At 42.4% G+C, this 25,954-nt stretch overlaps 2 protein-coding genes across 9 annotated transcripts in view; one reads left to right on the forward strand and one right to left on the reverse strand.

Annotated features, from left to right (window-relative positions):
* The window catches only part of CABLES1 (Cdk5 and Abl enzyme substrate 1), a 79,892-nt gene extending 76,799 nt beyond the window's left edge, over nt 1-3,093 (forward strand). The window contains exon 10 of the mRNA XM_068396522.1: nt 69-3,093. Within this exon, the coding sequence (XP_068252623.1) occupies nt 69-209 (141 nt within the window). The 3' untranslated portion in view covers nt 210-3,093. The remainder of the gene's footprint in view (nt 1-68) is intronic.
* A 13,302-nt stretch (nt 3,094-16,395) lies between these two features.
* Nucleotides 16,396-25,954, reverse strand: part of TMEM241 (transmembrane protein 241) — a 64,724-nt gene continuing 55,165 nt past the window's right edge. For 4 of the 8 annotated variants that reach the window (XM_068396344.1, XM_068396343.1, XM_068396345.1 and 1 more), the window contains 2 exons: nt 20,613-20,677; nt 16,396-17,077 (listed from right to left, as the gene is read on the reverse strand). In XM_068396344.1, the coding sequence (XP_068252445.1) occupies nt 17,017-17,077; nt 20,613-20,677 (126 nt within the window). In that variant the 3' untranslated portion in view covers nt 16,396-17,016. Of the gene's footprint in view, nt 17,078-18,926; nt 19,037-19,667; nt 19,786-20,612; nt 20,678-25,954 lie in introns of all 8 variants that reach the window. The other 4 variants (XR_011047819.1, XR_011047818.1, XR_011047817.1 and 1 more) reach the window with 3 other exon arrangements.

A 25,954-nucleotide genomic window follows, 5' to 3' on the forward strand; every position in this document is an offset into this window, starting at 1 on the left:
CTAGAAAGTCAAATCCTCATTCACAAAGATTTTTTAATTTTTTTTTTTTTCCGTGGCTGTTGTTGCAGAAACTGGAAGAGAAGTTCCGGCTGAACAGGCGAGAGCTGATCGCCTTTGAGTTCCCGGTGCTGGTGGCTTTGGAGTTTGCTCTCCACCTTCCCGAGCATGAAGTGATGCCGCACTACAGACGCTTGGTGCAGAACTCCTAGCACTGGCTGCCCTGCGGGGAAGGGGCTCGCGACTGTTCCCGCTTGGCTCTCCTGAGCCGCAGTTACTACTGGAAATGCAAAATCAGACTCCTAACACTTCACTCTCTCTCTCCCCAAAACAGTTTTTCTGGCAACTTACAGGAAACACTGCGTCGATGTAAGACTCTCAGCTTTGACAAATTTCTGTATCATTACTTTCTCAAAGCAGGTGAAGACTGAGCTGTTGGTAAATGGTTAACGTGCTGAAACTGGGTGGCAACTGGCCCTACCTGTGGGGACTACAGCTATAAAAGTAGGCAAAAATTAGAAGGGCAGCCTCCATGACCACCCCTCTCTCCATCACACAAACCCTGGAAGCCCACGTGAGTGCATTCTCATAGCGCTTTTTCTACAGACCTGCTGCAACTTCCAAGAGGACTTCTTAACGTGAAAAAGCTTTTAAAGAGGATATATCTTCACTGTGTCAAAAAGAATGTGCCAATCTATTTTTGTATCAGCAATTGAAAGTGCACTTTTTCCTGTGGGGTGTTTGTGTGTGTATCCGTGTGTGCGTGCGTGTGTGACGCTGAACTGATCTCAGTCCAGGTGGTTGGCTTGGCTTAGCTGTTTCCGAGCGTATCAGTTACCGATGGCGAAGATCAAGGTGACCTTACATGTTTACTTCTTAAAAAACATAACTACTGGAAAAGTGGTAAATGGGATCATTTTTGGATGCTTGTTTTTTTTTATTCCCTGATCTTTCCAACATTGTACCTTTGAAAGGATTACACTACTACTACTACGAGAGAAGGATCAGCAACTGACCTTAAGTTTTCAGTCATGTTTGTGATAAAGACGAAAGCATTAGTATGAGATTTCATGTCATGTTTTTTAAAAATATCTTGTGTTAAGCCACATGCATATTTTTAACCTTCGCACTTTTCCCACTGTGGAGATGGTTAGACTTGCACTCTGTAGTGTTGTATTTCTGTGCTCTATGTTAGAGTGCATAATAAGCACATTTATTGTGCTGTATCTTAAAACAGTGTTTTATTAAAAAGAAAAAAAAGAGTAGGGCTCAGCAGTATAACAGGTGTCTTAAGGCTCCAACAGCAGGGGCATCAGCTGTTGTTAAAGTTTTTTGGTTTTCAACTAGAATTGACTGTGCGAAACCTAAAATCAGCGCCCATTGAAGTTAAAGGTCCAGTTCCTTTAGGCATTTCAGTACTGGAGTTTTACAGTTAACTTCTCGCAGCTTGCCTGGTTCTGACTAGACACCCAGAAAGCTGGAGGGTTTCATCCAAGCTCCCCAGTGCTACATACACCCTAAGCTAGCGCCATGCTTACGGACCTCGTTCAATTACTGTTATCCTGTGGGATTACACCACTGTCCAATCTTCTGTGCTGGTTCACTTAACAAGCCTTGCCCTCAACATGCCCCACATGGATCCAGTAAAGTCAAATACTTACATTTATGGTATATATTAAAAAAATAAAAATCTCAACCATGAGATTTTAGCTGAAGCCTTACATCTTTGAGTTTGGGAGTGCTTGCTCAGAGTATGGAAAGGGCTTGTGAGCAGAACATAGAGAAGTGGGACATACCAGAGGACGTAAACACACTAATGCTTACTTTCTTTTGCTCTTACTTTAATCAGTTTTATTATTTCCTTCAGTTAGGCCAGGAAACATCCAGTTTCTTTACCAGCTTTGACTCCTTTAAATTCTAGTATGAAAAACGCCTGCGTATGATTGCTCTGTAGGATCTGGAAAGGTTACACATGTCAGGACAAACGGGAAGCTGTTTGATGCTGTTGCTTTCCCTCCATTTTTGAGGGGGGAGGGTGACTACGCTAGCTTACAATTATCATTAATACTTACCTAATTACTGATATAGATACATTCCAACAGGATTGGGGAGGAGCAGGTAAAGAGTGCACTTACCTCCCCGGTGCAACGCCCTACACCGCTGCAACCCACACATCACTCGGCCGGCTGCGGAGCCAGGGGACAGGGGCCCTTGCCAGCGCTCCTGCTCCCTCCTCCTCCTCCTCCCGGCCCTCACGCAGCCAAGGAACAGAGGAGCCGAGAGCCTGAAGTGCACCTAATGCCTGTGGCTGCCCTGCCTGTTTATTCAGCCCAAAAAGGCAGTGTAGTGTTGACCTACAAGTCAAAACAGTCTGTGGGTCTGGTAGGAGGACTTCCAACCTTGGCTGCATCCCTTCCCACCGAAATCGTGTACATACCTTCAAGATTTGCTTCTGATTGCAGAGATCTGTTTCTAATAGTGACCACTCAAGGCTAAGCAGAAGCTTTACCTTGCTGTAAAGGCTTCTGCCTTTTGCTTTTGAGTCTGATTTTTTTTCATGTTGCTTTATAGTATTGCAGGGAAAAAGCAAATGGTGATTGCAAGATGCAGACTAAAGAATGACAGTCTTACAGTAGTCTTTAGAGACACTATTGAATCACATCTTTTGTCTCCTGTGCTGCTACCCAATCCTGATCTACAGTTTACACAGATTTCTGGGATGAAATGTGATTGCTGGAGACTTCCTGCTTTTCGTTGTTGTTCTTGTTGTTGTTTTGGGGGCAGGAAAGGGTGTCAGAGTGATGTTCAGTTACAGTTTGAATGTGGAATAAATGCTTAAGACAGTGATGATGTTGCACTGTTCACTTAGGAACGTATATAAAGCCATATGATTCTAGATCTCAGAGCACAAAGCTTGTTCAGTACAATTATGGTTAGGACAACGGGCAGGATTTGCCCCCCTTTTCTCTCCAGCCCTGGGAAAAATCAGACTGAAGTGGTAGAGGAAATCTGTACCAAACAAAAAACATGTTGATTGTTTGCCTTTGTCTTACATGGTAATGAGTGTTGATTTACAAGTGATTTTAGGTTCAAATAGTTTGGGAAAATAATCCATTCCATATCACTTGTTCTGCTTTGAAATTATATACTGTACACTCTACCATGCAGAGTTTATTCATTTTCTAAAAAAATAAATAAAAGTTTAAAAAAATTTGAAAAACCCAGACTCTTTTCCACCAGTGACAGTATGTAATATTATTCTGTTCTCTCATCTTTATGTGTCAAATGGTTTTGGTTTTGTCTTCCTCTGGGACATAAAGCTGCTTATTAATAAGCCAATAGTGGGATTGCCCAAGGGCCCTCGCTGTCTCCCTGCAGAGCCCTCACTTCCAGGATCTTTCCTCCAGTCAAGTTCTTAATCTTCTCCTTCCCAGACCATCGTTTTGAGTTTGTTGTTTTTTTTTTTTAAGCCCTTCTTATTGGCACCAGCTCCTCCTCCTGGAGCTGCCAGGCCCTGGTTCTCCCAGTCCAAACTGTCAGTGTGCAGAAGGACGAGGCACAAGAAGGCTCCTCAGCATTGCTCGTGTCTCACAACCCCTTGTTCACAGGGGAACTTGGGATACGCCACTTTGATTTAGTCCAGGTGGTAGTAAAATTTACAACTGGCCCCCATACCAGTTGTAGTTCACAGCACCTGGGAGGTTGAAAGTTCAGTTTTGGATGTTCATGCGTGCACACACCCAATTATCCACCACTTACTGGCATTCAAGCTATTTTTTTTCTGCCTATGACACCCGCTAAATCCAACACCCAGCTAGGTGGTCTCGCCAGACAACACCCATTTATTGTGCATTTTCATTCCACATTAATAAAGTTACATGAAAGGTTTGGGTCCCTACCTCCACCCACCACTGTCTGGGTTGTCTAGAGACTCAGCTGTAAATCGTGTTTGTCGCAATATGAACATTAGCTGGATTTACACAGACCCCAGAACGTACCAATATAGAGAAAAATGCTTTACTAATCATTTTCCAAAACTACTCACTAACAGGCAATGGCTTCTTTGGGATTGTCTGTAACATCTTTAAATGATAAAGCTTCAGCTAATTGCTCCAGCCTCCTAAAATACAGAGCCCACAGCATAAGTCTTCCCTGGAAGCAGTGAGGAGTAGTTTGGTAGGAGATGATGGCACCTTCCCACGATGCGAAAGAATTTTGGCACCAGGCCCCACAGTAAATATTTAAAAAAAAAAAAGGTAAAAGTAGTTTAGCGAGGTGAGAGACTGAGCAATCACAGCAATGCCAACATCACTAACTGAGACTGACATCTGTCCCAAGTTGCACCTTTGGGGAGAGGAGGAAGGAGTGTGGGAGGCAGAGTTAAGCTTAATTTGTTCATCTTCGACTGTAAACTTTGTAGTGAAGAGCGGGAAAAAAAGAAGTGGAAAAAGAAACTTGAGGTGCATCCCTTCAAAAAAAGTTGCACACAAGTAAAAAGGCCTTTCTGAAATCCCAACCCTTGTTGCTTCCCACCGACTTCACTGTGAGCTCACACAGCCAGAGACTCCCTGCTTCAGCCTGGAGCCTGCTGATCCCGATGAGCTCAGAGGAAGAGCTCTTCAGTCACTATAAACAAAAAAACCTTGTCCAGACCCCAACAGCAAATACCAGGACCAACAGTGAGAGGAGAAGCAATGCTTATAGTGTGCTACTGGGAAACAGCAGGAACTGTCATCATGGAAAATGGCCTGCATGTCTTCAAAGCAAGGCAGGGAGGACCAAGAAGTTGCTGCTGACTTGAGCAGCAAACACTTTGTTCCCTTGGCAAAAGCTAAATACTGGCTACTACCAGAAGTTAATTTACCTTTTCTATTCATTCCTCTAGCCTGTCATACACTCATTTCCATAATCTTCCTGAGCATCATCTTAAACCAGCTAGGATCATTGCCCCTGCTACACTGTTTAGACAGATGCTCCAGGACTTAATTCCTCAAACCAGAAGAATCCATCCAGTTTGTAGTCAAATGTCATTGGTGAGTAATTTATAACTTTCTGAACTCATGTCAGTATTTCATTTAACTTTCATCTTTCCCCTCTGGGAACTCCGGGATGGGGGATCCTCAGCAGCAGCAGATATTCTTAACAAAGTTCTGGCATTGAGTTAGACAAGATACTAAAAGGAGAAAGGAGAGGCAAGAAAATAATCCTCTTCCAAGAACTTCCAAGCACAGTGAAATGGCTAACTCAGTGGGTACATCTTGGCTAACATCGGTGGGTACACTGATCGAGGAAGAAGTTGTGCAAGTCAGGTTTCCAGAACCACTGACACAAGGCCTAAACTTCCTTAATTTTCAATTCACCAGCATCCATGAGCTGGCCTTTATACTCTCCTTCCCAACACACACAGACAAAAAGGACAGGTTTTCATCTTCCCCATTGCTTCCCTCTACCAACAGCTGGAGGGTTTTTACTTTGAGCATTGACTCGGAGAGAGAGATGATAAAGAGGCAGAAGGGGAGAATATAAAGCCTGGTTTATTTACAAACCAGTATGAAATCCTCTGTGTTCACAGAGACTGGTTTACGAGGAATGGATTCTGTTCATTGATTTAGGAGTGAAAATACTGGGATTTTTCTTTCAGTTTTGAGACTGAGCTTTAGACCAGCTTTTCTTCAGCACCTGTAAAGCTGGAGCCTAACAGCAAGGAAAGTTTTGGAGACATTTAGACTACCTCAAGCCAGCTGTTTCTCCTCTGTTGCCACACTAACTGTTCATGTTGCCCACACGGTTGCGTTGTGCTGGGTTTTTACAACGGACAAAGGCATCGTGTTGCAGCATGAGAACAGCAGTCACAGCATTGGCTTTTAGTCTCACACCAGAAGACGAAAGGGGCCCCATTCTGGTCCCTAAATTTCTGCCCATCTGTTTGCGTAATAGGAACCCCTGGGAGTGCAGAGGTCTCAGCTCTTTCTCCTTCTCTCTCTTAGCCAATCATCACATACACACAAATTAAAGTAAAAAGCAGGTAAGATGGCAAATCTCAATATATTTATAGAATGCTAAAAAAAAAAAAACAAAAAAAACAAGCTTACCAAACAATAAGCATGAGAGAGGCGTTACAGGCCTGTCTGCTGCCCCCTTGTAAGGAGCACAGACAGCAGTCTCCGACTGGTAAAGAATCACACTTGTGATGGCCTTCCCCAGCCCTCCACACCTCAACATGCTCTTGACTATACGGCCGCTCTGGATGGGGAAGGAAGATAAAGCACGAGGAAGAGATTTCAGAAGAACTGCAGAGCTGAGCGGTCTGACATACTGTGTGAGGGAGGGAGGAACGGTTCACAAAATTATAAGTATGCAGAAAACAAAGGGAGTCTGTGGTTTCTGGGGGTATTTTCTGCTGGCAATGGAAGAAGCCTGATTGTAGCCTGATTGTATTTTTTTTTGGTTAAAAAAGATAAAAACCTAATGTAGAGACATAGTAACTGTAAAGTTTTAAAAGGGTGGATAAAAGGTTTTTATTTCTAAACTGCTCTCATCGCACTCAGAGCAAAAATGACCGAATTGTTACCATCCAGGCTGGATTAACAGTTCAGCCCGTGCTGTTTCCCCAGTCCCTTCACACTTGCCAGTGGCTGGATGTCCCTGCAGAACGACACGTGTGAACACCCCTAATCAGAGGCTTGAACCCCAGACACATTCCTCACATCATCCTGCCTCTGTGGGTGAGAGCACACCCTGCGAGGCAATCGACTCCTGTTGATTAACTGCCATGTGCCGTCCTTATTAATTGGGAAAGAGATTGTCCCTGCCTTCAGCGCCGGGCAGGAGTGCCCAATGGGCCTGGTTCCCACCTGTATACATTGGCTACCTCTTGGTTGCATGTTGGGGTAAGACCTGGCAGTGCATCCACCCACCACTCATTCAGCTTTCCTTTCAAAGGAAACCCACAGCGCTGGCAAGAAGGGAAGCAAGGGGCCATCACCACAACTGTCCATGTGAGCGTCCCTAGAGGAAAAGGGAGAACTAAGACATGTTAAAGACATGCCCACTAAAAGAAAGGTGAACTGAAGCAATGACTACCCACTCATCATCATCTTCATCATCATCTCTTCTTAAGAAAAGGACCTCTCTTCTCCCACCAGCTGTGAGAGGAGTAAAAGGGTGCTGAACAATGTGGTTGAAATGCAAGCATTAGCAAACTTCCTTCTGCCTTCAAGGCCAGAAGTGAGCTATTCAAAGCGGGCTAGGTCTGTGCTCTGACCTCCCATGATGCAACCCACAAACTAACTTCACTGTAGCTCGTCATGGAACACAAGCATTTTAATGAAACATCTAAGCATGATGTAGGCATTTCAGACAGACACAGTCCAACACATTTCCAAACAGTAGGTTGTTCCAATTTCAGTCTCTTCTGGTTGTGAGCATTTTTTCTATACAAAACTAGACCAACTCAAGCTTATAAGCAATCCCAGGGTGTTTACATGCACATCTTTCAAAAGCAGAGAGTGCTTTTGAAAGCTCAATATTTAATGCCTTCTTCCAGAGCGACATCCTCCCAGCTATCTTTAAACATCCTCCGGTGAGCAGCAGACTGGATGCCAGTCAGCATTTGGGGTATTTTCATGGGCAAAGACTACAAGGCTCACAAAGCCAACACCAGAACTGCAAAGTGCTCATCTCCCATGACAGCCCGAGAGGTTCATTAATGCTTTCTGAATCCAAGACTCCACAAGCTGTCATCTGCCTTCCAGGGCGACCTGCATATCATCTTATTTCTGTACAGATTGGAGTTGAATTAAGACAACCTATGTAGAAGAAAAAATGACTTTTTTTTTTTCTTTGTCCAGTATCCAATCTTTCATTTCCTCTAATCTGAGAAATATCACAGAGTTAGATCTCTAACCATCAGTGGAACACAGGAGGCATTGCATTCAGATGTACTCTCTAAGGAACATTTCAGATATCACAGTTTAAATTATGGATCATGTAGAAGGATTAAGAACTATGAGATCCTGTTTCCTCTTTTATTCCTTGTTAGGTGCTTTTCGCTTGACTCCTGCTGTTTAGGTGTCTTTTTTTTTTCCTTTTTTCTTTCCTTTTGATTCACCTTTTATAATTTCAATAAACACAAAGATAAGCAGAAAGAAGCTGGTGCAGTGCTGGGAGTTCGGTCTGGCTGACTCTTTCACACAGTGCATCCGGAGCTGTGGACTCCACCCTTCGTCTGATTTATTTTAAAAGCCTGTGCTGTGTCCATTAATGGAAAATTGGACTCTGTTCAGGCTGTGATGGTGTCCATGGACAGGAAAATGGAAAGTTTCAGATTAAAGCTGCAGGAGGCCAGGAAGAAAAATATCTGGTGAATTTAATTGATGGTAGCAGCACAATTATTAGGGACAAATATTAAAGCAATGGCAGTCTGTGACCCAAAGTAGCTCCTTAGTTAGAAAGATAAAAGAGGGTGGCATGAAAGTCTGCAAGGCCACAGGACAGAAACTGAAATATTCCTCACCAGCGGGAAGTTCAGCCACTTTGCGAACTTGATCTTTTGAAAGTATATGATAGGACATCTATCAATCACTGTGACGTTAAATTTGCCAACCATCCAAGTTATTCTCTTCTTAATTTCTTAAAGATCTGAGAAATATCTGATGGCACTTGGGCCTTCCCTGCTCGCTTTTGTAGTCATCATTGAGTCTGAGAAAGTGGTAAGAGTCTCAGGGACATCATTCTGTAGTGTCACTAAAATAAGCAGCTGAGTAGAGGGAAGAAGTCACAGTAGCAGCCTTCACTGAACATCTGAGCAGACACTGGAGAAGCCCATCAAGGTACATGGAAACCCTACACCTAGGCTGCTGCTGTCCACAGAGCAGAAGCCAGTAAACCAGTGAACAGACTTTTCAGAGCACAATTGAGATAAATAAAAAGCTGGAAAAACAAGCAGAATTGCTGCTCTTAAACCTACTGATTGATTTAATAACAATACTGTCCTCACATGATGTTTTTTTTGCAGTTAACAGTGTAGCGATGAAGTAAACGAAATATTTATTTTTAGCATAACTGTGACTATTGTTATTTATATAAGGCTACTATAGCATACAGGAGGAGATGAAACCAGTATGATGACAGGGAAACTTAATGGATTCTACACCAAAAAATCCCCCAAAACCTTAAAGAATGCTCCAGCTGAAATCTCATGCCATGGGCTTGCTTTATTGTTTGTTTTTAAACCATCACATGGAAAATGATGATAGAATTCTATAGCAGGAATATATTTTTGGACTGGTCAAAAATATTTCAGAGTACTTTGTACCTTCCTATTAAGGCAAGATAGCCGAACCTCCAGCCCATGAAAGAATTTGTTGTGAAGTGAGTTCATTAAAGCTCTCAGAGAGACCAACATGAACAACATTGTCTCTTAATTTAAGAGTATGTTCCTTTCTCTCCTTTGCCTAAAAAAGAGAAACACTTGCAAAACCCTTCCAGTCTTTACCTTTGGATGAAAGGATTGAGTGCACAGGGATCTGGTGCAATATAATATCCCATTATTTTCCTCCTCCTAGCTGAAGTCACAGCCTAAGACATTCCCATCAGCACAACCATCTGGTTAAGGGAGCTGTATCTAGCCTGAAGTGAATAGAGTATCATGACTGATTGATAAGCAGCTTTAACTTCCATCAGTTTAAAAGAAGATGTGGTTTATTAACTCACAGTGAAGAACATGGTAATAGACCCACGTTTCCTCTAATCTAGAAAACTCTCCCGATTTTGCCATGAGCTGCTGAATCCCCAGGTGCTGGCAGCAAGGGGTTACACCACCATCTCAACTGTTTTCCACTGCATTTACTCCTTTAAAACTGACTTTCCATGGTTTCAAAGAGGAGTTTGAACCAGAATGGTGTCATTGTGTCACATTTTCAGAAACAAGAAGAGTAAAAAACACAAGAGAGATTTTGAAGGGAAAGGAGAAGTTAATTTCTAGCTTGTACACCAATTTCTGTAGCAGGAGGTTAAGGGTTCCTCTGTCAAAATTTTCAGTGGCGCTGCCTTTGCAGTTGAGCATTTGCTCTGGTGAACTACATTGCGTTTCTCCAAAGATTTCTGAATCACAGAGGGCTTGTTTTATACGTTAGTTTGTTTGGTTTAACTCAAAAGAAAACAATACAGTTGAGTTTTTTCCATCTGAGAGGCTGCGGTAAGCAACTTACCCATACAACACGGCTATTCACAACACGAGCCATTCAATTCTTTGCTCAGCAATTTTAATATTCCACTTTGAATACAGCTGAGCCACATGAAATTCTGTTGTGTAAGGCTCTCCTTGAAAGTAGATTTATTTTCTTTGGTTACAGCTCATCAACCTTGAGGCTACAACCATCTGTGTTAATCTCTGCACAGTCTGTTCTTATTCATCATCAATAATAAGCGCAAGGAGCACCCATGCTGAAGACAGTGTGAACAGACAAGTATAATAAAGAAATAAAAGCTGCCTTGCTGAAATTTTTAGCTTCTGTGTCTATCCTACATCCATTCTCTGAATATAACTGGAGACATTAAATGAGAGAAAACAATTAACTTCGCCCTGAAGGAGCATAATGTTTGAAAGAAAGTTCAACTCTGTTTTCCAAGCGGCCATTGCTGGAGTGATTTGCAGATCTCAGTCTTTGGCAGTGGGATAGCCAGAAGCAGGAAGGCAAAGAGAAGAACTTGGATGCTGTTTTCTTCTGCCTGCTGGAATCTATTGTGTCTCTTACACTGCAGCTATTGGGGTGTTCTCCACTAACTGCTGAAGTTTGCTACACGAGTAGACCGGGTCATTCAACTGCTGGCAAGCAAGATCCAGGGCAATGTCTGCAGAGTTGCATACAACTTTACCTCTAGCTTGCTCTCCAGTGACAACGAAATGGGGTTGGCACTTCTGTCATGCAGCTTAAATGAAGAAACTCACTGCAAGGGCTGATCATGCTGAGCACCCCAGTAACATGCTGATAATCTTTTTGCTGGCATTGGACTGCCCGCAGGGTTGCAGACTTACGAGGATGGAGGGTCTCAATTAAAATTTCTTCTGACTGCCCTGACCTGAATGAAGTTCATTTGCTAACTATTGAACTTGTGGCAGTAACTGGCATGGAGGCACAGGGACCCCTCCTCTGAGAAGGCAAAGAACAGACTGATTTCTAGGCATCAGTAAGGGAGAGGTGACTCCTTGAGGGAAGTTCTCCATGCCTTGTCTGAAGCCAAAGCTCACCCCTTCATGTCCCAGAAGGTGCATGATAGAGAAACAGCAGAAATCCCTTCTGGTTCCCGTCTCCAGCCAGGGCTAGAGGGTACGATTAGCCAGACTGGCTTAGTCTCCACAGCTTTCAAAGGAAGGTCTGAGAAATATGTGCCTTGCAGTGTTTCCCACCCCAGTCAACAAATGCTTTCTGCTTTTGCGATGTGACCACTAATTACAGCAGCGTAGTTGTTACAGTGGGCGTTCACAAATCCCCAAAACATTTCTGCTTAACAACAACTTCATGCTTGAACCACAGTCCTCTTAGCAGAAACTTTAACCCTCTTGTTAATCGAACAAGTTCTGAGCTATATGTTTTTAAATCTTAATGACAGACCATAAGACAAAATATACTAAGCATGATCTCAGTGTGGTTTTCAAAGAGATTTTGTATACCATCAAATCAAGAATTTAACATGCCAGCTGGGAACCCCCACCTATTAGAATGTTTCCAGGGATGGGGCATCTACCACCTCTCTGGGCAACCTGTTCCAGTGTTTCACCACTCTCACTATAAAAAATTTCTTCCTTATATCTAGTCTAAATCTATTCTCTTAGTTTAAAACCCCTTGACCTATTGCAACAGGCCCTGCTAAAAAGTTTGTCCTATTTATTAAAAGGCAGAAGGGCACTGTGTGACTGCTTCCCATCCCAGATACCAAGGTGGAGGTACACTCCCCACCTCGGTGATCAAGAAGAGATAGTACAACTTTTTCACCAGCATTCTTCCAAAAAATAGTCAATTTTCTAGCAGAAATCAAGGCTTACACAATGTAACTTTCAAAGCATAGTTAAAAAAGGGTTAAGCTTCTCAAAACAGCAATTAATATGGAAACGGTTACACAACCTTCACCGGCTCCTCTAATTCCTTTTCAGGACTAAAGAGACATGCAATTGTAATATACTTTAATTAAAAAAAAAACTCCGAATAAGCAACACATTTTTCAGAAGCAAATCGCTTCCCATTTTATCTCCTGGTACAAAAGTATTTTGGCCTCTATTTTTTTCAGTCCTGTCCCCAATCTCCTTCCCCTCACCCCCACCTCCTTTTCAAACAAAATGAGCCTGTCCCTGTGTCTATGGTCTGGAACAAGATTAAAGTTTCACACTGAGCCTGTTGCCCAGTTCACAGCAGCAGATGATCTGTTTGAAAGCTCTTCATTCAGCTTCTGCTCCAGGCAAGACAAATTTGCTATGGAGTTTGCTTCAACCCACAATCTCCTTTAGCTTACAGGTAAAACAAAGCTGGAGGAAAACTTTCCTCAGCACTCAGTACAGCTCCCAGCAACTAACTTTTCTACAATACTTAATAAAAGCACCCTTTTCAAAAATGTCCTCTGTTGACATCACATTTCTTGAATTCTTCAGATCTTCTTGTTTGAAGATGTGAAACAAGAACATAAATGTATATACACTCACTCGGTAGTGTTAGGTTAGTGGTTGGACTCGATGATCTTAAAGGTCCTTCCCAACCAAAACAATTCTATGATTCATCCACCAACTCAGACAGACATAGGTGTTAAAAAGAGTAATAGTAAATCAGAACTCTATCCCTTAGTGAGCATTTTAATAGCTCCATTGCTTTTTTAAAAAAATAATAAAAAAAATCTTTTCCTATTGTTTTTTGCTAAGATCACTTGCTCTGCAGATTTTCAGCTTCATTATTAAACTGGTACTGAAAGCTTGGCATAGATCCTCTTCCAACACGAAGCAGAACAGCCACTCAGCAATAAGCAACAACAGAATCGCTTCAGTGGTAAGCATCAGGTTCATTTAATTCATTTAATAACATTTTTCTGATGGAAGCTATGTCACAGCCACCAGATCCAGGAGACTGTTTCGAAACAGTATCTCTGCTGCCTGTGTTTCAGTAACCGACTTGTAGTGAACATCCATCAGCTTTACTGTTTCAGTCTTCTTTCCACGGCACCTGGCTTTATGTAGATGCTCTTTATCATGAAGGCCAGCCACACACAAAAGTCATGCCTCTGCAGCAGATAATACAAGCCTTGCCCCAAACAAATTACTTCAGCGAGGAAAAAAAGGTATTACATGACTCAGGAGTATCTGAGTGGTTTGATCAAAACCAGTAGATGAGAAAATGGTGTGATGGGACAGCCTCCACGGCCCGCTGTCTCTCAGAAGGACCAGCACACTCCAATTTCTCTCTCTAGTGCCATGTGCTGATGGCCCAAAAACTGAGAAGCCTTAAATGATGGATACTGATAAAACCAGAGGTTCTTCCACCAGCTGAGCTACAGACCCATTGCTTTGCAGTCAGGCATTAATTGGTCAGACCCATTGCTTTGCATTCAGGCATTAATTAGTGTCGTTACATCTTGGCAACATAAAGAAACTCCTCCTTCCTCAGAGCTGTGTGTTTGTCACTTTGTATCTTTGACTGACTGGGAAGAAAAGGTCAATTAGATATAAATAATCCACTCTTTGCATATTTGTTCTCTAAATTACTGAACATAACTGTTGTTAGTCTTGCAAGAGCCATCTTAAGCTTGAACTTCTGAGGTTTCCTGCTTCGAAGATCATTGTAGTTTTTACCTTTGCGGTATCCCTCCTTCTGCAGCAGGGCTGAATTAAAGATCAGGCTGCTGCTTCCTCAGGAAATCACGGGGTTTGCTCTGCCCCATCTCCGCCAGCCTCCACCAGTGGCCAGTACATGCCTGTCCTCCCATCTCCCCTCTGCTGTAATCGCCTCCCCGTCTGGGGCTGTATGCCTGCTAGGACCAGGGAGCCCAGCCGGCGCCTCTCTGTGTCTCTTCTCCCCTGGATGCCACTGGTGGGAATGCACCTCTTCCCAAGAGCAGCGGGAGGGGGGCGGGGAGGAGCCGGGGTCTTCCCATAGATGCCCTCCCGTGGCTCACCTACAGGTTTGTATCACATGCCTACTCTGAACCTCCAGCTGAAACATCATCTTAGGGCTGCAGATCACCGTTCCCAGGCCGACATCCCCACCCTAGCATGCACGCGTTGACAAAGTCACCACTTGTTGCAACAGCCAGAAGCCCTCTGAAGGGCTCTCTCTCCACAACCTCTTCCCCTACAGCAGGGCTAAGCCTCCATCAGGTTGCTCCTGGCAACGCTTGAGCAGCTCTTTGCTCACAGGCACTCCCAGATGAGCAGCTGCCACACTGGACCCCAGCTCTGCTGTCACCTCTGCCACAGCCTGAGGAAGAAGTAAGCCAAACCCTGCCTTCAGCACCCTGAGACAACTCCGAATACACAGAGAGAGATTTTGAAGGCCCTGGAGCTCCACTTCCACCCTACTTCAAGTCTTCAGCAAGCCTGATGAGCCTCATGCTGGTCCACAGGAGTCATCCTCACCTGAAGCAGTTCAGGTCAGTTCAGAGGGTGCTTTTTCTTCCCAGCCATGATTGACAGAGGAGCCCAAATTCACTGTTAACTCTGCTTCCTTGATCTGCTTATGTGGCAATCAGTTTAAACCTGCAGTGTTTTACTTATATCAAGCAGAGTCTTAGAAATGCAAGCACATTGGGCTAAGGCACAAAAATGAAAGCAGAAGCAAACAGCTCAGTGTTGTTTAACATGTGCATGAAGTTAAATAAAACGGTAGTGGACTTAATATGCAGGGAGATACTAATTCAGCAGCTGCGGAGACTGAATTGCCCCAGAGCCCAGACAATGTAATGCCTGTTGCAGCCAAACAACCTTCCCGCAGCTGCCCTAAGCATGTCCTCCACAATTAAAACGCTACAGCAGCTCTGGCTGCTGATTTGGCCACTGGCTTTCTGCTGAGACCACCAGCAAGAAAGCAGATGGGTGTTCTGGGTTTTGGTACATCGCTAGGAACAGCACAGACAAAAGAGAGGAAGAAAAAAATCCAGACTGCAGCCTACCCTTGAAAGTTATGCGAGAGGTACACGTTGAGCTTTTTCCACAGCAAAGGTTCCAGCTATGATTGCAAAACCTCATCTATCACACCGGGACTCTTTCAGGAGGTCTCCCAGGGTCACTAGTCACTTCAAAATGAGCAGAAAGGTGGCATGGCAAGGATCCTACCATATTGCCACAACTGACTGGAAGAGCTAGCTGTCTGAGGAAGGCTCATGTTGGTTTCAGGACAAGTGCTCAAGTTCAAGCACGTTTCTTTCATGCTTGTCCCTCTCTCCCTCCTTCTTCCCGAACCTGAGTTTTACCACCTGGCAAGAAAATGGCTCACTCCAAGCTCAAGCCAGAGCGTGATCCCAACATACATGGAAAACATACCAGTATAAAGAGACCCCTTGCAAATAACTGGGATGAGCTTAGGTACAATACAGGCCAGCGTACTTCTCTGAATTCTCTTTTTTAAACTACAGCATTTTTTTCTGAAAACCAACTGATCTTTATCTAAAACTCTCCAGTCAGCGAAATTGACTGCAATCCTTTGTAAAATTTACCTTGTTAAACTATGGTGGTTTATGGGAAGTTAACATGTAGCTATAATGTAAAACTCAGCTGGTGGAATTTGTTAGATTGAAGCAGATATGCCTCAGCTAACTGTAGCCTTCTAAAAGCCAAGTGTCTTGTCTAGACAAGTCAGCTAATTTCCATCTACAGAGAGATGAGCACTTCCAGAGGGTCTTTCAGTCATATTAACACAGCAATCTACTAAAGAAGAATCACCTCTGTGACAGCACCCCTCTCCTTCCATTGACTATGAAGGAAACTTTGTCAATTTAGATTAAGGGACTAGACTTCAGATACCTAATGTCATATCAGACAAGTCCCTCTCCTCATTGAAGATTTGTTATCAAGCTCCTTTTGACATGTAGACCTTCCCCACAATATTATCAACTCATCATTTAATATTACTCTCACATAGATTGCTTTCCCAGACACTAATATATCAAGACTAATTTCTAACAGCCATTAAGCCACCAGAAATGAAATTATTTTAAGAACTCTTGAGATGAATTGCCTTACACTCTTTATGACATTCATTTGAGGTTCATAATCTTTGTTGCCTCTTCCAATAATTTGAGACAAACCACTGCTGGGAACAGTATGTGTCCTTCCACCCGCTCCAGCTGACAAAAATTTGCAGAGTTCAAGAGAAATCTTGAAGAATGGGAGAAGAAAAAAAACACACAAAGAGCAATCACTACAGATATTAAGATTTATTGCTGATTTCCCCATTCTGCAAAGCTGTCAAACGGCTGCAGTTCCAGAAGGGGATTATCTCCAGAAGCCCCATGGCCTCGGTCACCGTGCCAGTTCAGACAACGTGACTAGAGACCCATGTGCAGCAGCTTGCTGCTTACAGAACAGTTGGAGACAAAATCCATCCTTCGTGATCCTGAATTCATGGCAGGATCTGGTCTCTGACATTGGTACAACCTGCTGTCAGCTTTCAACAAAAAAACTGGGGGCACCCAGTGGGGAATGCTGCTTTTCCTGAGTTCAGTTCCCTGGGCAAGGAGCTGCTACTGAGAGGTTCTCACACAGAGCCATCAGCATGAGACAGTGCAGTTTTTCCTTTACCACATCAATCAGAAATAGTTTGTCTTGTGCTTTGAGGCGAAGGCTCCTAACCATCCTGCCAACTACGCTGCTCTCTTACCAGTGCTATTAATAGCAGAGTTTTTCTTTCTTAACAGAAAAACAATAGGTCTCTTTCCTCATGTTTGGTTGCACTTCTTCATTCCTGCTGCCGCATTTTATTCGTGATAGGGTCTCTAGGCTGCAGATCAGCTCTTTTCCAGCTGGTGAGATCTGGTTCCTCTTTATGTGCCTGTCCTTTCAGTGTAAACAAGCAAAGCTTCTCCAGCTCCACTGATCACAAGGCTGTAAACAAAGTATACCACAAATTTAGCATGAAGCAAGTCCCTCTACTTGATACTATGCCAAACAGCACAACATTAGGAGAAAGGTATTATTTTGTCTAAACACATTTCAACCTAGAGACAGTAACCCAGGTGATTTTTTCATTTTTTCTTGCTAAGAAAAGGCTGAAACCAGAAATGTCTTATTTAACTGATCTCATCAGAAACTACCCTTCCTATATTTTAGGGCTGGTGGTATTCACCTGAAAATACACAGACAGAAATCTAGATAGAGAAGGTTGCATCTAGTTACAAGAATAGCTGCACACCCATACACTAGCAAGAACAGGAAAGGAAGGCAGGAGAGTTTGAACTTCATTAGGTTAATGATTCCCCCTTGCAATTTCTGTTTGCATGCTGTCCTGAAAACTTGCCACTTGACGAAGTCAGGAGGAGATGTAAAACCTAGGTTTTGGGGACTGAGGAAACTGGGAAAAAGAATTTTGCTCTAGGGAGATCCCACTGGTGTAGCAAGGCTGGTAGAAATTCCCGTGTTTATTTCTCTTTGTGAGGAACCTGGTGGAAGAACCTACCCCAGCCGAAACGGCACATGTGCCCAAGAGCTTCCCTCCTGTGCTGCTCACAGTGCAGTGGTGGCACTGACGCTTCTCTCCAAGACTCAGGCTAGAAGCAGGGCTCCAAATCAGGATGAATGTATTTACAAACACCACTGTTCACTGAAATAAGCTCAATCCGTGCAAGAGTTAATAATCCCCAAATCTCCCCTGCTATCTGTCATAGCTGACAGGACTATAGTAGGATACCAACTTGTCTCCCCTTTTATAACAGTGCAAAGCTAAGTGTACTGACCTTTCATCTTAGCCTCATGGCTTAGTTAGCTTATGAAACATAAAAGCTCCTTAATGAACTTTATAAACAAAACAAACTTCTGTTAAGTTCATTTGTAAGAGGGCTTTTTTGTTTTTCTTGGGGGAAAAAAAAAATCATGCAAAGCTGAAGGCTCTCTGGTCTTTAATAGCATTACGTTCACTTAAATCTTAGCTTTGGTGACCTGTTTTAAAAATCACATAATTGCCCTTGTTCCCAAGGGGAACAAACATTGTACAACAACAGTACAATATCTCACAATTACACAAGAAACGGCCCTGGAAAGTAGGTGTTACAGATGGTCTGTACAGTCTACTGTGGAGACCGAATACCTTTGGTGTGAAATTACCAAAAAGGAGCAAAGGGCTATGAGAGCTACAAGCTTTTCAAAAAGATCTAAAACAGGTGAGTCTGCTCGCCTGTAATCACTACCAAGCTGTGAGCACTTATTGCTGGAGAGGGTTAACCCTCATGTCTTGCCTGGATTTCAGCTCCAGTTGTAAACACACCCTCTGCATTAATTCCTTCAGAAGATAAGGCTGGATACTGTATTCTTCTTCTTTATCTTAAGGAAAAAAACCCACTGAATATAGCAAGAACTAAACCTAACAGAGCCTTAGCAATGACTCAACTTTTAAAAAAATTTCTATAGATGTATTGTTTTCTACATTTTAAATGGAGACTTTAAAAAAAGAAACCTATCTCTGCTGTAGCATTCTAAACACTAGACTGGCAATTCTGTACAAAAATTAGCAAACTGTACAGCCCTGTTCTGTAAAAAGGTGCCTGTATCTAAACTGTTCTTTAATATCTTATGTCCTACATCAGAGGAAAGAATTCCTTTCTGAAGGATTTGAAATGTCAGGTATCCACATGCCCATGCAATCTATACTCACCAGATTATTAGGCCAACAGAAACTATCATTATAATTTAAAGATGAAGCAGAGCAAAAACCATGGCTGAACGCCAACCCTTGATTTACCTTCAATTTACCATCTGGCAATTCCTCCAGCTTCTGTTTGTTGTGGGGTGACAGCTAACAGCATTTGCCCATCATTCAGAAATTAACATATGATATTGTCCATGACAACACTGGAGCAACATTAAAAAACTCAGTGATTAATGACCTCACGAGTGTTTTGCAGCTGCTATCATCTAACAAACTATTTCCAGAGCTTTGCTGATAGCCAAGGCGCTGCTAATGCACAAGCAATAACAGAACTCAAATAAATATATAAACAAATAAAAGAAATGGTTATCTTTTTGAATTATGACAACCAAAGCATAACAGTGGCCCAAGGGCTAAAGCAAAGCTTCTTTTAAAGATACAGATGTGTTCATCATCTATATTACTTTCAGTGCATATAGGGCATGTAGTATGTGTGCGACTATATGGGCCCATGCGCTCACATTAACAAAGGTACACATGATTTTTTTAGTATACCTGTCAGTGAATACATACATACTATAAAAGCCTACCTCTAGCACGCACATGATAGACCTGCACAAACACATGTAAAACATGGTGAGGAATGGCAAGTTAATGGTTCACAGAATCACAGAATGGTTAAGGGTTGGAAGGGACCTCTGGAGATCATCTAGTCCAACCCCCTGCCAAAGCAAGTTCAGACTAGGAGTGGTTTAGGTGCATTGATATTAGTTCAGCCTCTTATACACATAGGCCACATAAATGTATTCCAAGAGCTAAAAAAAATTACGTTACCTATTTTAGTATTTGAGATTACATGCACCTAACAAACATATGGGGATGCATATTCACACATATGTACATGGGGCTAGTTTAAATTGAGAGTCTCCTTCCTGTAACTTCTTTATCACACCTGAAAAAAGAATATGTTAATTCATTCAGTGCAGAGCTGAACCTTTTAATATAGCAATCAAACTGTGAGGGGGAAAAAGGAAGCTTAAAGCTTTTCAAAAGCAAGCAGATTTTCATTTCCAGCAACAAATCTGTCCTCAGAGGTACACACCTAACCCTGTATTTAGTTGTTATTTGCATGGCAGAAGCATTTAGGAGCATCAGCCATGGGCTGGGATTCCCTTTCACTGGGTGCTGTGCAAACACAGACTAAAAACATTGTCTTTGACCAAAGAAGTTTGCACCCCAATCCTTTATATTACTACCTAAAAAATTCAGGTTAGGTGATTCATAACATGTGGCCACACGTTACAAAATCCAGGTTCAGCTTTGGAAAAAGTTTATTATCATTATTTTTCTACTATTTTCATTTTATGCATTCACAGTACACACCATGTTTGGGAAAATTGAATACACTCTATTGGTTAAAAAGATGCTGTCACCAAACCATAACTCCTGTGTTTTATTTGCAATTCCACCACTAATTTATAGCATGACTTTGAATGGGCCATTTATTTGCCTATTGCATCCATTTGTCTAGCTGTAAAACACGCTGAGTGAATTGTGGTGAGCTTAATGTCCAAAATGTCCATGTTCTCCCACAGAGACAGAAGAAACACTCTTCTACTTGTATTACTGTACTGCATCCATCATTGCACACCTGGTTCTCCTTACACGCAAAATATTACTGGCACTAATAGAACCTGACATTTAAAAAGTATTTCCACATGAAGCACTGTGTGGGAATTCATCTGTACTGTTAAGAAAAAAGCTCACGTAGGCACTTACCAAGAAATTGTTAGTACATTGGTAGTCATGACAAAGAAGAACGGGGATAAGCTCGCAGTGATAACCTGTTAAATTGAAAGGAAAAAAAACACTTTGTGAACTTGTGATATCACAAATGAAAACTGAAATACTTTTACTGAAATTAAATTTTTGCCTCTGCAGTTGCATTTTTTTCTTTTCTTTTTTTTCTTAATCATTAGATGCAGTAACTAAAATAGTCAATGGACAGGAGAAACCAAATGAGAGTCTATGCTAAACAGTAAGACATGGCTAAACGTGGAGCTTCCACTCCACCCCAACCTCCCTCCCCTATGCAAGTACAGACACTATATACAGGCACCTCCTTTCCCCTCTAGACAGTGGGAGGCAGGCCAGAAACAGCAGAAAAAGACCCAACGGACAGGGATACAAGAGCTGTGCAGCCGGCTTGGGGCAGGAACCTGACTGTGGGGTATTGCTGGGAAAGCAAAACATGCTGCTCATTAGGCTGCGAAACCAATAGAGAAAATAGTATGAGGGTCACACATCGCAGTTCGATTTTGACTCCTACAGAAGCCGAGACACAGCAGAGGCAGGGCAGGGAACCAGAGCAGAGGGTCCCTTATCACACATCCCGGCTGGCCTGGCCTGGAAAGCTGCTAGCTTTTATTTGCCGACAGCAGACTGGGGAGAGCCTTATATTTTTGAGGAGAATGAGAACTTGAAATGTGTTTGTGGGTATAGAAAAGCCAAAAAAGGAACAGGGGACGGGGTAAAGAAAAACAACGTGACTTCAGTAGGTTTATATCACAAATCTCATTACACTGAGGTGTCCTGGGCAGAGACTGGGGCAAATGACTTTATATTTTCACAGTACTGATGCCAGAAACAGCTAGATCCCGCCATACAATGGTTTGTATCAAATCCCTGCCTTAACAGCTACGGAACTACCACATCTGCAGCCTGAGCGCAGCTTTGGACATTTTGTTGCCAGATAAGATAATGTAAAATGGAAAGAGTTCAAAGAACAGTGACAGAGTCATTAGATGGAGGGATTGATTTTCAGTCAACAGTTACGATAAGCAATGCCTGTGGGAAAGGAAGACTTGGTAGTGATTTACAAATACTTGGGAAACACAAGCATTGAGGAATGAAAGGAACTATTTAGGATAATGCAAAATTGCCCAAGGAAAAAGATGAAATTAAGAAACAAAACATTTAAACAATTATCGGCTAAGATTTCCTAATCGTTGTTCGTCTAGCTGACCCCCAGCGGAGACAGCAGAAACTTCATTCCATAATCTATTACTTGTTAAAACACTACTACATGTGCAGCAGCGAAGCAAATGCCATTTTAGAGCAGGCTCTGTGCACCAGACCTTGGACTAACAGTTTTTTAGTCAATACCCACTACATTTGTTACGGCTGCATTTTAAAAGGCAGGGTTCTGAACCTGCCCAGTGTGTAATCACTGCAGGATCACGAGCAGCAGTGGACAAAGAAGAGATGGTTGTATGTCACTTCTCCAGCCCCACTCTAAGAGGTACCTGGAGAGGGGGCAATGATCTAAAGCTGGCAGTGAGACCATGCAAAGGCAGTAAGCACCACACAGGAGCGGTGGTGCTCGATGGGGACTATATGGTGAGTGCCTCCTCTGGACTATTTGGGTATGTTCTCGACTTCAGGGAGATTCAGGCATGCAGGAGATGGCTTTTTTCTTCCTAGACATTACCATAAATCACACCCTGACTGTTCTTCATTGCCTACAGCATAGGCACCCTGCAGAGGGAATGAGGCGGGAGATGGACTTGATCCAGGAAGGATACCATGAGACTGCAGATCCACTCCATTCCTGCACAGCAATCAAATCGCTGGTATCAATACAACCACAGACATACCTCCTGATACAGACTATTCATTCATCTGACTTAAGTGTTTGCACACTGCCTACCACAGTAGTGTACAACATGGGCAATACTCTAGAGCTCGAAGCTAACAGAAAAAGTGAGCTCCCACTCCAGGGGAAAATCAAAGATATGTGTCAGCTCTACCCCTACAGCCTTGAATGCATACATACAAGGAAACATATGACTAAATAGATGCACCCAAAAGAGACTGACAGAGGATAAGGACAAGTCATAAACTGAGAGTTATTCTTCAAAGCTCAAGAAGACAATATTGCAACTGTCTACATTCAGGTCACCCCTTGGCCTGTCTCATAGACATTTGCAGCCAGAGGTAGCTGACACCTACTCCAAACAGTGGAAGTTAACCATTCAGGAGCTGAATCTTTCACACACTTTACTTAAATACAGCTCCTAGGCTGGATATCCATCAGTTCAAATGCAGTACATCTTGTTCTAGCAATGTGGATTCTCCCCTTACACACCTACAAGGAACTATTTCTCATTACAACAGTGTGAATGATTGTAGAATTAACTGCACTGAGCTTACCTTACGTTAATACTAGTCTATTACATAAAAATATACAATAATCATTACCAAGCATGTAAAGAGGAGCTAATGAAGGACGGCAGCTGTGGTATTTACAGAGTATTCTTTTCTTTAAGCTGGTCTCCTGAAAGAGACTGAAGTGCTGTATTTGAGAAGTGACACAAGTTAAAGTTCTGTCACCCGCTCCCTTGTAGAGTCCTGTTTATTAGAAAATTGAGAAGAGGCCAACAGAGGAGAAACGGGCATTTAAGAACCCTCTGAAAACAGGCCTTATCAAAAACAATACACCATTCTACTGCGATCATCCCAAACCTCTGCAAAAATGCAGGCTGTAGCCTTTTGGACTATTACAGCAGAACACTGTTGTATTTTTGAAAAATTATGTAAGAGTGTCTCAGTGCCAAAGAAACAAAATGTAGGTTGGAAGAGCACATGAAGTATGCGTGTGGAAGGAAAAAACCAAACAACCAAAACAAAAGGAGAACACTTTGCTAAAACGTCCACCTTTGATTGTTTATCTAAAAGAGGAACACATTCAAAAATGAAAACAAGTTTTCAGGGAAGCTAACCATATAATTTGTTCCAGGGGAAGAATCTAAAGTCTAGGGACATAGTTCAGAAAGTAATTTTCCTTCAAGTACATTTCAGCATTTTCCAAAGTGTTTTAAGTGCATATTCAGTTTTAAAAAAAACCCTCCTACACTGGTGTTCTGAATGTCCTTTAAAAAAAACAAAACCACAACATGCTAAGTGCTATAATCTCTCTTTCTTCACTTGAAAGGTCACAGTTGTCCTCCTAGGCATGCAGACGCCTTAAGAAAAGGAACGAGCTTGCAAGACAAAAGAAAGCAATTAAAAAGGCAAACTAAAGTTAATGATTTCCAAATATATTTTGGTGCTGAATCTGTAAAACTAGGAGGTGGAAAACAAAATTTTAATTAGCTGTAACTAGCCTATTTTGAACAAAGGTCCCCAAGATTTTGACATATGGTCACTAATCCTACCAAAAGATACAGATTGGATGGTTGAACCCCAACAATTTTAGAAACAGGAATGGCTCTATGGACTCTGCCGACTTACTTGCTTAAAGGACCGTGAGCAGGCAGTATTGCAAAAGCTATCTTTAAAAACATTCATAGCATGAACATTTCTACAAAATTCTGACACAGCTTTCAGTGATTAGGAAAAAAATCCAAGTGTAGCATCATTTAACAAAACATTTCCATGTGAGCTGAAATCATTCCTAAGAAATCATTTCAAACCCTTCCTTGTTCCAAAAAAAAAAAAAAAAGGAAAAAAAGATTGTTTCTTAAAAGAACACTCTAAATTTAATGTGTTACTTCATTGTACCCTGGAAACAAGACCTATTTAAAGGAACACTATACTAACATCTATTTGCCTTGATCGCAACTATTTCTATAATTCCAATCACTCAGTTATTTACAAGTAATTTTATAAATAAACAAAAATCTTGGCATTTCAGACTGTGTTTGTTATCTCAGCCAAGAACAGTTCTAGCTCTTTACAATGTGTATCAGCATTGAAATAAATAAGTGCATCCTTGTCATGGATACTTACCTGGGATGAGGTCTGTGCATAAACCTGGCCCAACTTACCCTAGATGAAATGGCTTCTACAGTAATGCAGATAGCCTGCTTGAGCTAGAACTGCAGATCCCACCAGGAAAGAGAAGAAAGAAGATTAGAGCAGGATCACTTCAAGCACAGGGAGAATTCTGCAGGACTGCCGGAACAAAGATTGGGCCTGAACAGTTAGATAACGAAACAGAACAGATGAGACTTCTTTACACATCTACTCTAGTACAGGGAGTGAACAAGGATCAGGAGAGAACACAGAGGGTAACCCAGCCCTGTAGCTGGATTGTGCCACAGAGAAGGGTCTTAAAACAGCAGCCCTTCTACAAGTTTGTACCAGAAGTGGGGTTGGACCTACCTAGAAAGGGTAGGACAGCAGAGAAGTACAGACTCATTCGTCATCTTACAACCTGATCCCTAAAGAGGGAAACAAAGCTTGCGAGATCCCTGCTCCAGTTTCTGAAGAGGAGAGACATATTTCATGGAGATTCAGTGATAGGAAAGATCTGCTTATTGTAAACACCAAAACAGAAACAGAAAAGGCTGAGCTCATTGTACCTAATGACCACGGACATGAGAAAGAAAAAAAAAAAAAAGAAAGAAAAATCATGGCCATCAAAGATAACTCTTCAGAAGTTGGTAAGCCATCAACTATGGTGAAGCTTTAAGGAAAGATCATGAGGAATCACTTAGGAGGAAAAAAGTCTGTGTCTCCTCAGTGGTGAAACACCTATCTGAAAGGCTGAGCTTTGGGTACTGGTACACCACAGCCTGGCAAAGCAGAGGGATGTGGGGCTCCAGAGTATTAACCCACAAGAAGTGGGACAGTCAGAGGTTTCCAACAACTTCTTGGTTAGAAGAGATTCCCAGATTCAGTTCCCCACAAAAAAAAGGGTGAAAACTTCGGGCGTTCCCATCATTATGGGAACCAAAGACAGGCCTGGATGCCACATAACCTCCCGCACACTGCTTACATTGTCATTTACATTTAACAAGCTGCTCTGAAGGGCAACACAGTGCCCAGCTTCAGGATCCAAACAGAAGAGGGGAGTCAATTCCACAGGTACAGAGTTTGCTTCTTATCAGGCTGAATTACCAGCAACAAGAACAACGATGGCATTGTTGAAGTGCTGGGTAACAGACTAAGATTCATAAAGCAGAAATACCCTAACGTGTGGAGGAACTTGTTGCACAGTAGGGATAAATCCAGCATGTAAAATCATCCTAGGAAAGAATGTGTTCTATTACCACTAGCTTTAAAGAGTTCCAAAGGAGCTTTGATAGACAAACCACTACACAACTCATGACATGAAT

This window comes from Nyctibius grandis, chromosome 3 (assembly GCF_013368605.1).
Source record: "Nyctibius grandis isolate bNycGra1 chromosome 3, bNycGra1.pri, whole genome shotgun sequence".
NCBI classification, from domain to species: domain Eukaryota; kingdom Metazoa; phylum Chordata; class Aves; order Nyctibiiformes; family Nyctibiidae; genus Nyctibius; species Nyctibius grandis.